A 12,936-nucleotide genomic window follows, 5' to 3' on the forward strand; every position below is an offset into this window, starting at 1 on the left:
TTTAAATATACCTAACAAATATAAAAGTTCTTCTGATCCACTAAAACATTGTGTTTGTGCTTGTGTGTACATATGCAGATCTTACTTGTGGTGTAGACCACACCCTTAAAACAAAAAAAGACCTTGCATACTTTTTTTTAAATAAAAATAGAACCTCTTTTTTAGGGTGTGCTAGTATTCATATCATAGAGGTAGACAATGACTCTCAATAGAAACAGAAGTGTATGCTGAATCTAAATAATGAAACAAAAAATCCCATCAATGTCACCCTTCTTCTTCTGATGTGACCCTGTGGAGCAGAGAGCGAAAGTGTCTTACACAAGCATGACATATCAAAAGAAGTTTCAGTGTTGCCATGCTCATTTTTCAACCCACTCATTTTCCTTGCCTGACGAATCCACTTGTTTGTGAAATGAAATGGAATTTCTTGGCTTTGAACTATGAAAGCAGGGAGTTTAAACACAGTCTTGTATTTGGCCGACGCCCCATCAGGAGTATTTGGGCATGTGTGTGTGTGTGTTGGTGTGATTGCATGCAAGCGACGTGTGCAGACTCCCAGGATGATAGGCTCTTTTATGTGGCCAGCACTGACACTTTTTTTATGCCCACTTGTATGTGTCCAAGTGCACTTTAACAACCTGCTTCATTTAATCCATCCTAATGAATATAATTAGAGCAGACTTCCTGACATCAGAAGGCAAGCCATTTGAAGTGTTGCCCTGCAATCATCAATCCACCTCACTTACATTGCCCCCAAACAGATGAGCAAGCATAAGAACTATTTAAACATTTTGAATACTGCTGCATGGTCAAAACATTTACAGTACAGAGCAATAGAAATAACAGTTGAACTTCACTACATGTTGCAAGTGGTGAAAATGTATAACCTAGGTATTAGTGGTTGAAGAAGTATTCAGATCCTTTGCTTAAGTAAAAGTTCTAATACCACAAAGTAAAAGTCCTGCATTAAAAAAAATGTACTTAAGTAAAAGTATGTAAATATCATCAGGAAAATATACTAAAAGTTTTACAAGAAAAAGTACTCAATGCAGAAAAAGTTTAGAAACTGTAAACAAAACAAAATAGTTCTGATGATCAACAAAGGGTTAATTCAGCTAATCAAGTTAGCTGCAGAAAACTGTCGGCCTGTATATTGTTAGGTAGTTTAAATTTATAATAAAACATTGTATTTTATATATGTACATTTATATTTTATACATGTGTTTTATGTGCACTGGCATCTCTTCGGTTTACCAATCCACACTCTACTTCGGTACGTACTGGGACTTGAACTAGCGACCCTCTGGTTCCCAACCCTACTCCCTACGGACTGAGCCACTGCCATCCCAGGAGTTGACGTGAAAAGAAAAGACTCCAATAAAGTACAAATACCTAAAATGTGAGTACAGCACTTCAGTAAATGAACTTAATTACATTCCACCACTGCTATGTATATTAATGTAGCAATTACCGTTAGTAGTACACAAAGTTGATGCAATTTCCTTCACTACCTCATAGGAGTATGGGAGATTGTTTTCTCTGAAGTGTCTACCTGAGAGGCCGGTTCTCCCGTCCATCATAAATGTGGAAGAAGACTTCTAGCTCCTCCCCCAGATTGGTGCTCATTAGACTCTTCACGTGGACGAACAAGTGATGGGTGCTAGCGGGTGCAGAGGTCTCCTTCTTACGATGTCGATGTTCCATCTGCAGAGGAGAGGTGATCAGTATCAGCACAAATTTTTTATATAAGTGACTTAATCTGCAGAACCTCTAAATAAATGAACTATATACAATTGATTTAAACAACAAATATTATGCTGTTCTAATATAGGATTGAAGAGATGGATTTGCAAAGGTTAAAAAAACATTAAAATCCATAAGCTCTAAATCCTAAAAGATCCTCAAAGCTTATCAACTACAGTTAATACCAGGGAAAAAAACAACATGTGGATACATCTCTTTTAATACTGGCCAATCACATTCAAGAGCTGCTGTATTTAGTGTTGAGTTTCCGAGTCAAAGATTAATAAAATTCCCCTGAAACGCCTCACAGTTGGGAGGAGCTTTGCTGCAGATTTGCATATACTGTATATTTGAAGACTGAAGCTAAAATATAGATTTTGATGATACAGATTGAGTTAATATAGCAGACTGGCAGCACCGGGGCGAAGATGTGAGAGTTTGAGCTGTATTGTGTGATGGTTCCACTTGCTGTGACCTTGGTGCCAAAGAAACAAATTGGACACAGGAAGCACTTAATACTATACTGCACATACAGATCTGCACATAAGCAAACACTTTGTACGGACATATTTATACTTTACAATACAAGGGCTTTCACAGAAATATATAATGTTCACTCAAACACATAAAAGCACCAAAACACTTACTTTACTCTCTTACTTGTCTACCTCAAGCATTTATTGTTAAAGTGGTTTCATTATTTTCTTGACACAAAGACATAATGGTGTTGTGATTTGCCTCCCTTTCAACTGGTTTCCAAATCTTAAAGTAACAGAAAATGAAGCACTGAAATTCACACTGCAAGCAAAGAGACAGTCAAACAATGCAGTACAAAGTCTTTCGGTGCTGATATTACATGCTGTATTAAGTATATATATATCGGAAAAGTACAATAGAGCCTCAGAAAACATGGAGCAGCGTTGTGGATACCATCCAGATCAACACGCACATTGCAGCTCTGTTTATTAGAGGTTCATCTTAATCTGCTGTCAACATCCAAAAATACAAGGACAAACACACACATGCACACACAAATGTATTTGTGTGCGCATGTGTGTGTTTGAGCACCAGATGGTCAGATGGCCATTGCCAAATTGTGCTCCACATTCACTTCTGTAGTAGGATGTAAAGAGATGAGGATGGGGGGGGGGGCAAGACAAGGATGAGTAGAAAATGTTTTTGTTTTTTTTAAATCGCAAGGGCAAAGTGTAGTAACAGCCACAGATAAGCATCACTAAGAATCAAAAGTCAAACACACCAAGGAGGAACTGCTACCAATCACTTCCAACAGTATATTAATAGAGGGGATTCTATGTAAAAAAAAAAATAGAACAAAAATAATAATAAAGCAGGATTCTTCTGTCCTGTGAAGATTTAGTTTTTGCAGAAACAACCATGTTAGAACCCTGTTGTTGGTGTATTAAAAAGTATAGGTCAACATGTTTCGGAAATACGCTCACTTTCTTTGTTGCCAAGAGTTACATGAGGAGATTGATTTCACTCCCTCCTCTCAAGCTTAGGTTAGCATAAAGACTGGAAACATGGCGACACTAGTCTCACTTTGCCAGACCCTTCTCCACAGAGCTGTGGAAGAGGAGGAGGAGGGTCTGGCTAGTCCACAGAGTCTTCCGGGATGGGAGAACAACATGCTCTGGTTTATTGCCATTTTTTTAACCAATCACAATCGTAGCCTCAGGAAGGAACTTGTTATCATGGAATATGTGTATGTTCAGTACACACGTTTAGTCGTGTGAGAGAAAACTACGAGTGGTCAGATAGGCTAGCTGGATTTACCCTGCAGAGATCTGAGGAGCAGTTAACCATAGTCCTTATAAATCCATCGGAATTTAGAATTCCAACACAAAGGAAGCCCATCTACCAGCACCTCTAAAGCTCATTAGTTAACATGGTATCTCTTGTTTGATTAATCTTAACAGCTTTTCTGTAAAGGTGTGATGCTTTTCTTGATTTAGATATTTCGGTGGAGCTTGGTGGGTTAAAAAATAAAATAAACTGGGAATTAGCATTGTCTTAAAGAAACATCTTAAGGGGATAAGAAAGTCCTAGAGGATAATAAAATAGAAAAACGGCTCTGCAAGGAAGCTGATTGGAGTTGGGGATTGATTGATTTTGACTTGGCGTGCTCATATTCCCGATTCTGAATTTGATTATTAAATATCGTAAATTGAAGTGATTGAAAACATGGGCAAACGTTCATTCAGTTTAGTTTTTTTTTTCTCAGAAATTATTACTGGTAAATATATTACTGGAATCACATGATGCCGAATTTCTGGAAAAAAATAAAGTAAAACCTGCACAACGCAAACATGGATGATCTGGAAAATACAGATTAAAGTAGTTCTTTGCTACCTTACAAATATGCAGTTTTTTCTCAAACATTGCAACATCAGTGCATTACCATAGGAGGATGATATTGCTTTGACAAAAACTAAAAGGCAACAAAATGCTTCCTCAGAGAAGGATTAAGTCTCGGAACGCTGAAATGTTTATGCCATAGTGAAATGTGAGTGAACAGTAACTGCCTAGAGGGTAAGAAGTCAATCTAAAATGCATGATATGCTTTGGAAAACAGTTGGCTGAACTCTAAATATAAACATTAAAAAAAAAAAACACTAACAGAATTCTCTAAGACTTAAACATGCTTGCAAATGACAGCACAAATCATTTTACAAGTGCAATATCTGTCAAAATGATGAATATGTTTTGTATCATCTTGACTGTTGTGCCCTATCTGAGATCCCAGAAGAAAACACGCTGGAGAACGATCTAACAACAAGGCACGGACACAGCTTTTTAACAGACTCACTTATTCTCTACACAACAGGGCAGAGCTGCTGGTTTTTGACGCAGAATGACTAGGTGTGGGAAGGCGTAATTTACGTTGGGAGACTTTATTACGTGGTTATTTTCAGTGTGTCATTGAAGCTGCCCGACTGGAGCAGAGTGTGGTTATATGACAGCTTCAGCATGACTAGACACAAAGGATAGACATGAAATGAACATAAAATGCTGTGGTAAACAAGGACCAGAGACATATCGCTGAACAGAAAGAGCCTGACTTTGTCTGCGCTTTCCCAACCGTCTCATTATTGTTCACTGGGTAATGTTTTTCTAAACTACATGAAGCAGCACCAGAGGAAGTCGGGATGCTTCTGAAAAAGAGAAAGGGCGTCAAACAGAGGTGATGGAGAATCTTCTAGTCTTTCTCCATCCCTCCATCCTACGCTTGTGGGAGGGAGACCTGTGTGACACAAGCTACAAGATACGAATGTAGCTTTAAGGCACGTATCATTTTAGTGATAACAGAAGCCACAGTGGAAATGTTACTACCACATGTCCAGGCCCAGGCCTAAGCTATCCATCACTGCTGTCTGATCTGCTACAGTTAATGAACACATCGCCCTGGGATCTAAACTCTGGTCTGCTCCGCTCACGCTCTGTACTGGACCCGCACTCCAGGGGAAAAGCAGCTGTTTTGCCTTTATAATACAGACAGGTTTAGCAGTGCTACACACACATGGGTAAGAGTTCACTGTGGGTTCCTGCCTTTTACAATTCACATAACCATTTGATCCATTGTCAATATAATTATTGATTATAGCAGCTTTAAATATTATTGTCATAATAAATCACAAAACTATTTTAAAATGGCCACAGTTTTTTGGAAAAGAATCATTTTGGGCAGTAATATCACAAAAACATCTAACTGAGATAAATGTACATTTGTGTTTTCTTTATCAAATAGTATAAATTTCATTTTGGAATCAAACTAATCATATGTAGTCCATTACGTGCCCTTTATAAAATATATGTCAATGCACTAAATGTCTTTCATTTATCCTCATTATCCTGTTTATTTCTCATTGGGAAAATATCACATAATTGCATGACACAACGCTACATTTTCCCACAGTAACACCACACACACACACACACACACACACACACACACACACACACACACACACACACACACACACACACACACACACACACACACACACACACACACACACACACACACACACACACACACACACGGTAATCCCCATCCCCAAGTCACACCACAGCACTAGACTGAAACAAAGAAGCTGTTCTCATAAACACAGATCTCACTGAAAAATATTGATGTAATTTGAGTTCATTGTGATGGTGTGTTGTGCCTTGGTGTTTGCGAGTTTTTTTTGGTTTGTTTTTTTACGGTGACTGACAGGGGCAAACGCACTGCAACCTAATGAAATACACGCAAATACACAAAACACAAGCAAATTAAGAAAACACCTTCATAAATTTGACAACACCGTGTGCACCGGTGAATCGGTGTGCAACTGCTTTGAAATCATAGACCGTAAATATTAAATCTATGTTTATCATTATCTATGAGATGTTTGGTGGGTGTGTCGCTAATTTATTGGCTCAGGTCACAGGTGATACTCAATCAGCAGAGACGTGTCTGTAAACTCATGGTAATAAAAAAACCGACTGCTCGCTCCCCGTGGGGTCAAAAATCAAGCTGTTCCACTTAGCGCTCCCTCTAGAGGACTGGAGAATATTGGTTGTGTAATCTGGATGCAGCGGCCTTTTTGTTGTATTTGTATTTGGGGATTGTGTGCTTTTCTTTTTGCGTCGTTTTTGTATTAGCAGCACGTTTGTGTATTTGGTTGGGTTGTGTGTGTCTGCAGCGTGTTTGATAAATGCTGCTCATGTGTTTTGGCAAATTTATGAAGAGGTTTTCTTAATTTGCTTGTGTTTTGTCTATCTGCACGTGTCATTAAGTCACAGTGCGTTCGCCCCTGTCGACCACCATAGTTTTTGTACGTGGATGGCGGTAGTGAACTCCAGTCCCTTTATCTTGTCTCAGTATAGGGTAATTGCAGTCATTTGCTCATTTTGTACGCCATTTAACAAAGGTGCATTAAGCTTTCATCCTGCAATGCCTGCTTTTGTTTTGACTAACAAAAAAGAAACGGATGGATTAAGAGCTTTGATTACCGCTGTGAAGGGAAAGCCGTCACAGTGTGTGTGTTTGATACAATTCTCCCCACACTGTATTAGGGCAGAGGAGTGGTTGCCACGGTAACAGCGGTTGGGGCTTGGAGAAAATGGGAAGGGGAAGCAGGGAGCAAACACTCAGGATAGGAAAGAAAGCAAGAGAGAGGCATGGAAACATTTGGAAGAGGGAGAGATTCAGAATTTTGACTATTTGACTTCCTATTTCTACATGCCCTGATGCCAGTAGCCCACTCAGTGGCTCACACTAAAACCGAGTTTGTTGTGTGTTAATAATACTGAGAAATATGTGATATATAACTGCAGAGCAGATACTTGTTCTTCTAATCACCTGCACTGCACCACTTTGCTCCCTTAATGAGGTGTAAGTTTGAGAAAAAAGCAGTTCAATATTGCGTGGAGGTTTGGAAGACCACTCACCAGTCTGTAAAGCTCTGTGACGCTGATTTCATCAGGGTCCACCATGCTGAACTCTCTCCTCGGGACCAGGTCCAGGCAGAGTTGTCTGTAACACAAAGATTCATACAGTGTACATGCAATGAGGAAGTGAATTACATACAGATCAGACACAGACAGTATTACAATGTTAGTTTATTCATATCCTAGTCTATGGCGGGCAAAACAGACAAGGTTGACTAAATTGGAATTGTTGGGTTTCTGTAAATAACATCACAGAGTACGGCCTAGACCTGCTCTTTTATGAAAAGCGCAATGAAACTGTTGTTCTGATTTGGCGCTATATAAATAAAATTGAATTGAAGTGAATTTAATTGAGCATCAACAACAAAGTTAACAACCGCACAGCATACAGACCTACACGCCAGTGCTGTCAGATCAGCGGTGTCAGTCATTTAAATAAATTTGACAGATTGTCCTCTTCTCTAAGGAACATATGAAACAAAAATATCTTCTACTATGCCCGCCGTCCACTCACTGGTCCCCCCTCTCTGTCTCTCTCTCTCTCTCTCTTATAACCCTCTATGTTACTTTATGGTTTCCACGAATAACTCTACCTATTACTTTCTCTCTCCTTTTCGTCTTCCTACCCTCCTCTAGGCTGGCCTTTTTATGTGGACCAAAGCAGCACACTAGAGTGTGTCTCCTTGTCAGCAATAAAAGAGACAGGCTTGGTCAACCATACAACAGCCCACAGCGAGGGACTGTCCACCCATCTCCTCACAATGGGCGTGCACGACTGTGTGTGTGTGTGTGTGTGTGTGTGTGTGTGTGTGTGTGTGTGTGTGTGGTGTGTGTGGGGTTGTGGTGTGTGTGTGTGTGCGTGTGCGTGTGCGTGTGTGAGGACAGCCCACAGCAGGGGAATGAAGGAGAGTGAAGGGTAAGGACAGACATAAAGAGAGAATGACAGAAGTTGGGAGATTTTTTATATTTTATTACTGTGGCATGGGGAGGAAAGAGAGAAGAAAGAGAGAGGGAGGATGGAGAGAGCGCTGTCTGTTTGAGGGGGAAAGAGATTTGATTGAGTGAGGAGTGTGTGCCTGCAGGGATGGTAGGTGACAACAAAAGACAGAGGAGCAAGGACAGAAGAAAGAGTCAGAGAGATACAGAGTCTGCGAAAGAAGAGTTAGAGAGTGGCAGAAGGCTCTAGCTTTTTTTGGTTCCAGGAACTATGGCATTAAAACTAAAGTTTTGGTCCTTGGTTTCTCCAGTCTCACAGGTGGTTTCCTGAGTTATTAAAGTGCCCATATTATGAAAAAACTTTTATTTTATTTTGTGTCTCTGGTGCTTCTACACGCATACAAACTTGGAAAAAAAACATCCATGCTGAGTAAGATACGGTTTCTGAATGTCCTCTGCCTTCAGTCTCCGGGTGAGCTGTTCAAAATCTCCACGGCTTTCTACGTCACTAGCCAAGACGAGGTGGCTAACTGTAGCATGCTATCTCGTTTTCAATAGCAAAACACTGCTACAACACACACTAGTTCTCCATATTCTACAAAAGAACTACTTCCATGTCCCTGTTCTGCAGGTATTCCACAAGTACCCCTCGTTTAGAAGATGTTTTCCAGCTAATCCTGCCTTGTACTGACCAAAGTTGGAGAAAGAGTTATCTAGCTGATGTGATCTTACCTAGCTACTGCGCATGTGCAGCTCCCAAGAAAGATTGTAAAGAAGTGACATGTCTCACTCTGTAGCTAAAACAGAGACCCAAACACACAGGGTGAAAAAAGGAAAAAATGAAACCAAACTTAAAATACAATTATGAACCTGAAAATGAGAATAATATGGCTGCTTTTAAATAGTTCCTGGCTTCCTTGTGAAGTTCCTGTCATGGATACGGGCGGATGGAAGACAGACAAAGAGCCTATATAAAGGATGCAAAAAAGGATTGACGTGGTTTAGGTAGTGCTTTGCATTACAAACTGCAGTTCAGAAACCAACTTTCAAATTCCTGATGTCTGATATTTTTACTGAATGCACCAAAAAGCAAGACTTAAAATGGTTCTGGTTTACAACTGTATAACCATGCAATAAAACACAAATTCCATGTGATGGATTGCTAATCTCAAGTAAGCTTCTAGATACTGGTATTTGATTTTCATACAATACTATAAAATGAATGGAAACTGATTGCAGAAAGAGTGCAGAGGGCAGAAAATAAATCTTAAAACTAGTAGTAAAGTTTAACATAACTATGTTTTATGACCTAAAACAAACATAAAAACATAGATGTGGCCGTTTGAGATGGAGAAAATAAACTCACTCGTTGCCCCAGTCCAATCTGGCTGTGATGTGTTGCTTGACGTCCCTCATGCGGTCATGGGTGAGATGGCCCACCAGCACCTGCCTCCTCAGGTCCAGGATTTCATTCATCACATGCCAAAGTCGGTGGAACAAATCCCCTTCATTCTTCTGCAGAAATAGGAAACAGTAGGAGGGACGGAGAAGGAAAGAACGAGTGGAGAAGCACAGGAAGTCAGTCAAAGGCGGTGATTGAAAGGGAAATTTGCCAGAAGGAAACGTGAAATGAGGGTGATAGACAGAGGGAAAGACACAGATAAGATGAAAATATACAGTTGCATCGAGCAACCCAAAAACATAAGTGAAAACAAAGTGACAGAATACACATTAGTGAGCCAAATCAACATTGAGAGGAACAGAGCAACCCACAGAGAGAAGCAGACAGAAGGATTTAAATGGATTTGTGCAAATTAGCTCGAGTGTCCTGCTGCTTTTTTGCCGCAAATGTATGCACTTTGATCTGCAAGTATTCATCAGCTCAATTTAATCAGCACCCCAGATAGCTTAATAGGCCACAAACACAATCAATCCAACTAATGAATGTGTATGAAAAGGCTTTGACTGTTTGCGGCTGACGAATTACCCAGGGCCAAATAAATTCCCTTCGTGAGAAACCTAAAGAAGGCAGCTTCGCTTAGATGGTAGTGATATTCAAAATTGATGCATGTGTGTGTGTGTGTTTGTGTGGATACTCACCACATAGAGTTGTTTCCACATGGCACCCCAGTCTCGCAACGTCGATGTCATCTCTGTGATGACGGAGTCTTCAACAGGGATGACTGTCTCAAATTGCCTACAAACATAGACAAAAAGAGTTCAAACCTCTACAAAGACAAACAGGAAAGGGAGGGGAGGAAAAAAATGGCATTACTTACCCTTTATTCTTAACGTGGGCATTCTTCAAGTGGATGTAGCTGGATGGGAAGATTCCCTTTGAGCAACAGAGAAACAGGTTAATGAGAAGTGTTTAAAATGTTCAGCAAGTCATTCTGTTAGCATGTGGCTAATATGATGCAGATATCAATACAGTGCTAAGTGTGTTTATGGGTTAAAAGAAGTACAGCGGAGGAAGATAGTAGTAGACAAAGAGATTAAAGCAAGTAGCATTGGGAGACAAAAAAAGATGAAACGTTTGTGTATGTATGTGTGTTTGTGTGCGCCCTGTTTGACGCTAATAAATCGCAAGTTGATCCCTATTGAATTGGGGAGATCAAAGCAGAACTTATGCTTAAGTATCTGAGGATAAATGCTACACACTTGCACAGACAGAGACTCTGAACACACACCTACAGTAACACTTTACTCCCAACTTGGTTTATGTTATCACGTTCTCCTACACAAGAGCTTTTAAAAGCCACATCTATAACTGTCAGTCTGGGTTTTTATTTTCAAACTATAAGAAGAAAAAGGCTTAATGGTGTCAAATGGTGTTGTATTTCAGATATTTATATTAAACCAGAATTAAATTAAATGATTTAAACAAATTATGAGTGAAACTGTATGTAATTGATTTGCTTATAACCTTATGTCTTCTGTGAAAAATAGTCTATTATCAGACAAGTTGTTTTTGTGAATCTTGATTTCATTAGACTTATATTTAGGTTGAAGTTAAACAGAGCTCTGCAGGAAATGACATGATGTCACTTAACTCCACATAGACCTACAACCTTTTTAATTGCTGACATTTGGAATTTTAGCTGGTAAATAAAAGAACAAACGATGGTTCCATTCTATTTAACTGTCCAAAAAAGCCTGGCCAGTGCTAGTGGAAGGCAGCCATTATTCCATTTCCTGCTATGGCATGTCAGGATATCTGTCATAACGAGGTCCCACTCAAACAGGTGCAGCAAAACTAAAAGGAGTGAGAGGGACGCACATCACCACACAGTTCAACTCTTAAACAGGTAAAATAATTAAAAACACCTATGTGGACCAAAGGTGTGTAAGGTGTTTAACACTTAGACCCTGTTGACATGTACATGGTTATTTTAAAAAACTGAGAAATCTCCCTTCGTTTGTGCCCTTCATTTACACGCAAACGGAGAATTTGCCTTTGAAAACAATTCTTTCAAAAAACGCCGACCAGAGTGCAGGTTTTGTAAATCTTCTTTTACGTGTTTGCATGTAAACTGAGACAAACTGAGTTTTAGGCAGCCAAGGAAGTGAGGAAGAGAATAGAGCGGAAGGGATTTTTTGCTTTTGTTGCTATTTTCAGGATTCTGATTGGCTAACGTGGGCTTGAGCTTCTCGTTACACTGACTACAGGTTTGGCATGCTCTTGACGGCATATATACACAGGTACGTGTAAATGAACACTTTCTGAAGACGTTATTTTTGAAACCGGTTGAAATGTCCGTTTATGAAAATAGCCAGCCACGTGTAAACATAGTCTTAATGGATACGGGGGCAGCAGCAAAACACATGTGGCTTATGTGTCCAACATGCTGAGCACCTTTACCACACACGAGTTAATCTGCCACTGAGAGTTGTCATCTCAGCTGGTGAAAGTGCTAGTTGAGGCTAACAATGATAAGCCTGGGGGACACTTTTAACATTTGAATAAGGTTACAAATGAGTTATAGGCAAACGGAAGACGCGCAAAACACACACACACACACACACGCTTACCTTGATATTTGGATTCTTCAGGATGAATCCTCGGAACCAGCCTGCAGAAACAAAGCACCATGTCACCATTTCCAACACATCACTAGGAATAATACACCTTAAAATCGTTATATCTGGCTTTGACTGCTCGACACACAAGAAGAGAAAGTGGAGATGTGTGGGATACTAAACTTTAATAGGAAAGGTGTGTGTGTGTGTGTGTGTGTGTGTGTGTGTGTGTGTGTGTGTGTGTGTGTGTAGAGAGAGAGAGAGAGAGGTTGTGTGTGTGATTTAATAACATTGACCAAATCCTTCTGAGAGCTGTATGTACAGTGGGGTTCGAAAGTGGGGCACCCCAGGTAAAAATGTGTATTAATGTGCATAAAGAAGCAAATAAAAGATGGAAAAATCTCCAAAAGGCAGATAAGGGGGATAAGGCTTCCAGACCAACTGGAAGAAAGGGAAATAAAAAAAAATTAACAAATCAAATAACAGAAAACAAAAAAATGGCGTCTGCAAAAGTTTGGGCACACTGCAGAGTTAATACCTTGTTCTGCCCCCTTTGGCAAGTATCACAGCTTGGAAACGCTTCTTGTAGCCAGCCAAGAGTCTTTCAATTCTTGTTTGAGGTATCTTCACCCATTCTTACTTACAAAAGTCTTCCAGTTCTTTGAGATTTCTGGGCTGTCTGTCACGCACTGCTCTTTTAAGGTCTATCCATAGATTTTCAATCATGTTTAGGTCAGGAGATTGTGAAAGCCAGGGCAAAACCTTCAGTTTACGCCTCTTGATGTA

The 12,936-nt window shown here is 39.9% G+C and overlaps 1 protein-coding gene across 1 annotated transcript in view; it reads right to left on the reverse strand.

The window, feature by feature from the left end:
• The window catches only part of dock4b (dedicator of cytokinesis 4b), a 124,153-nt gene that overhangs the window by 74,903 nt on the left and 36,314 nt on the right, over positions 1-12,936 (reverse strand). The window contains 6 exon segments of the mRNA XM_032505199.1: positions 1,553-1,704; positions 7,195-7,279; positions 9,497-9,645; positions 10,231-10,327; positions 10,410-10,465; positions 12,163-12,203. Coding sequence (XP_032361090.1) covers positions 1,553-1,704; positions 7,195-7,279; positions 9,497-9,645; positions 10,231-10,327; positions 10,410-10,465; positions 12,163-12,203 — 580 coding nt within the window.

This window comes from Etheostoma spectabile, chromosome 23 (assembly GCF_008692095.1).
Source record: "Etheostoma spectabile isolate EspeVRDwgs_2016 chromosome 23, UIUC_Espe_1.0, whole genome shotgun sequence".
Taxonomy (NCBI): domain Eukaryota; kingdom Metazoa; phylum Chordata; class Actinopteri; order Perciformes; family Percidae; genus Etheostoma; species Etheostoma spectabile.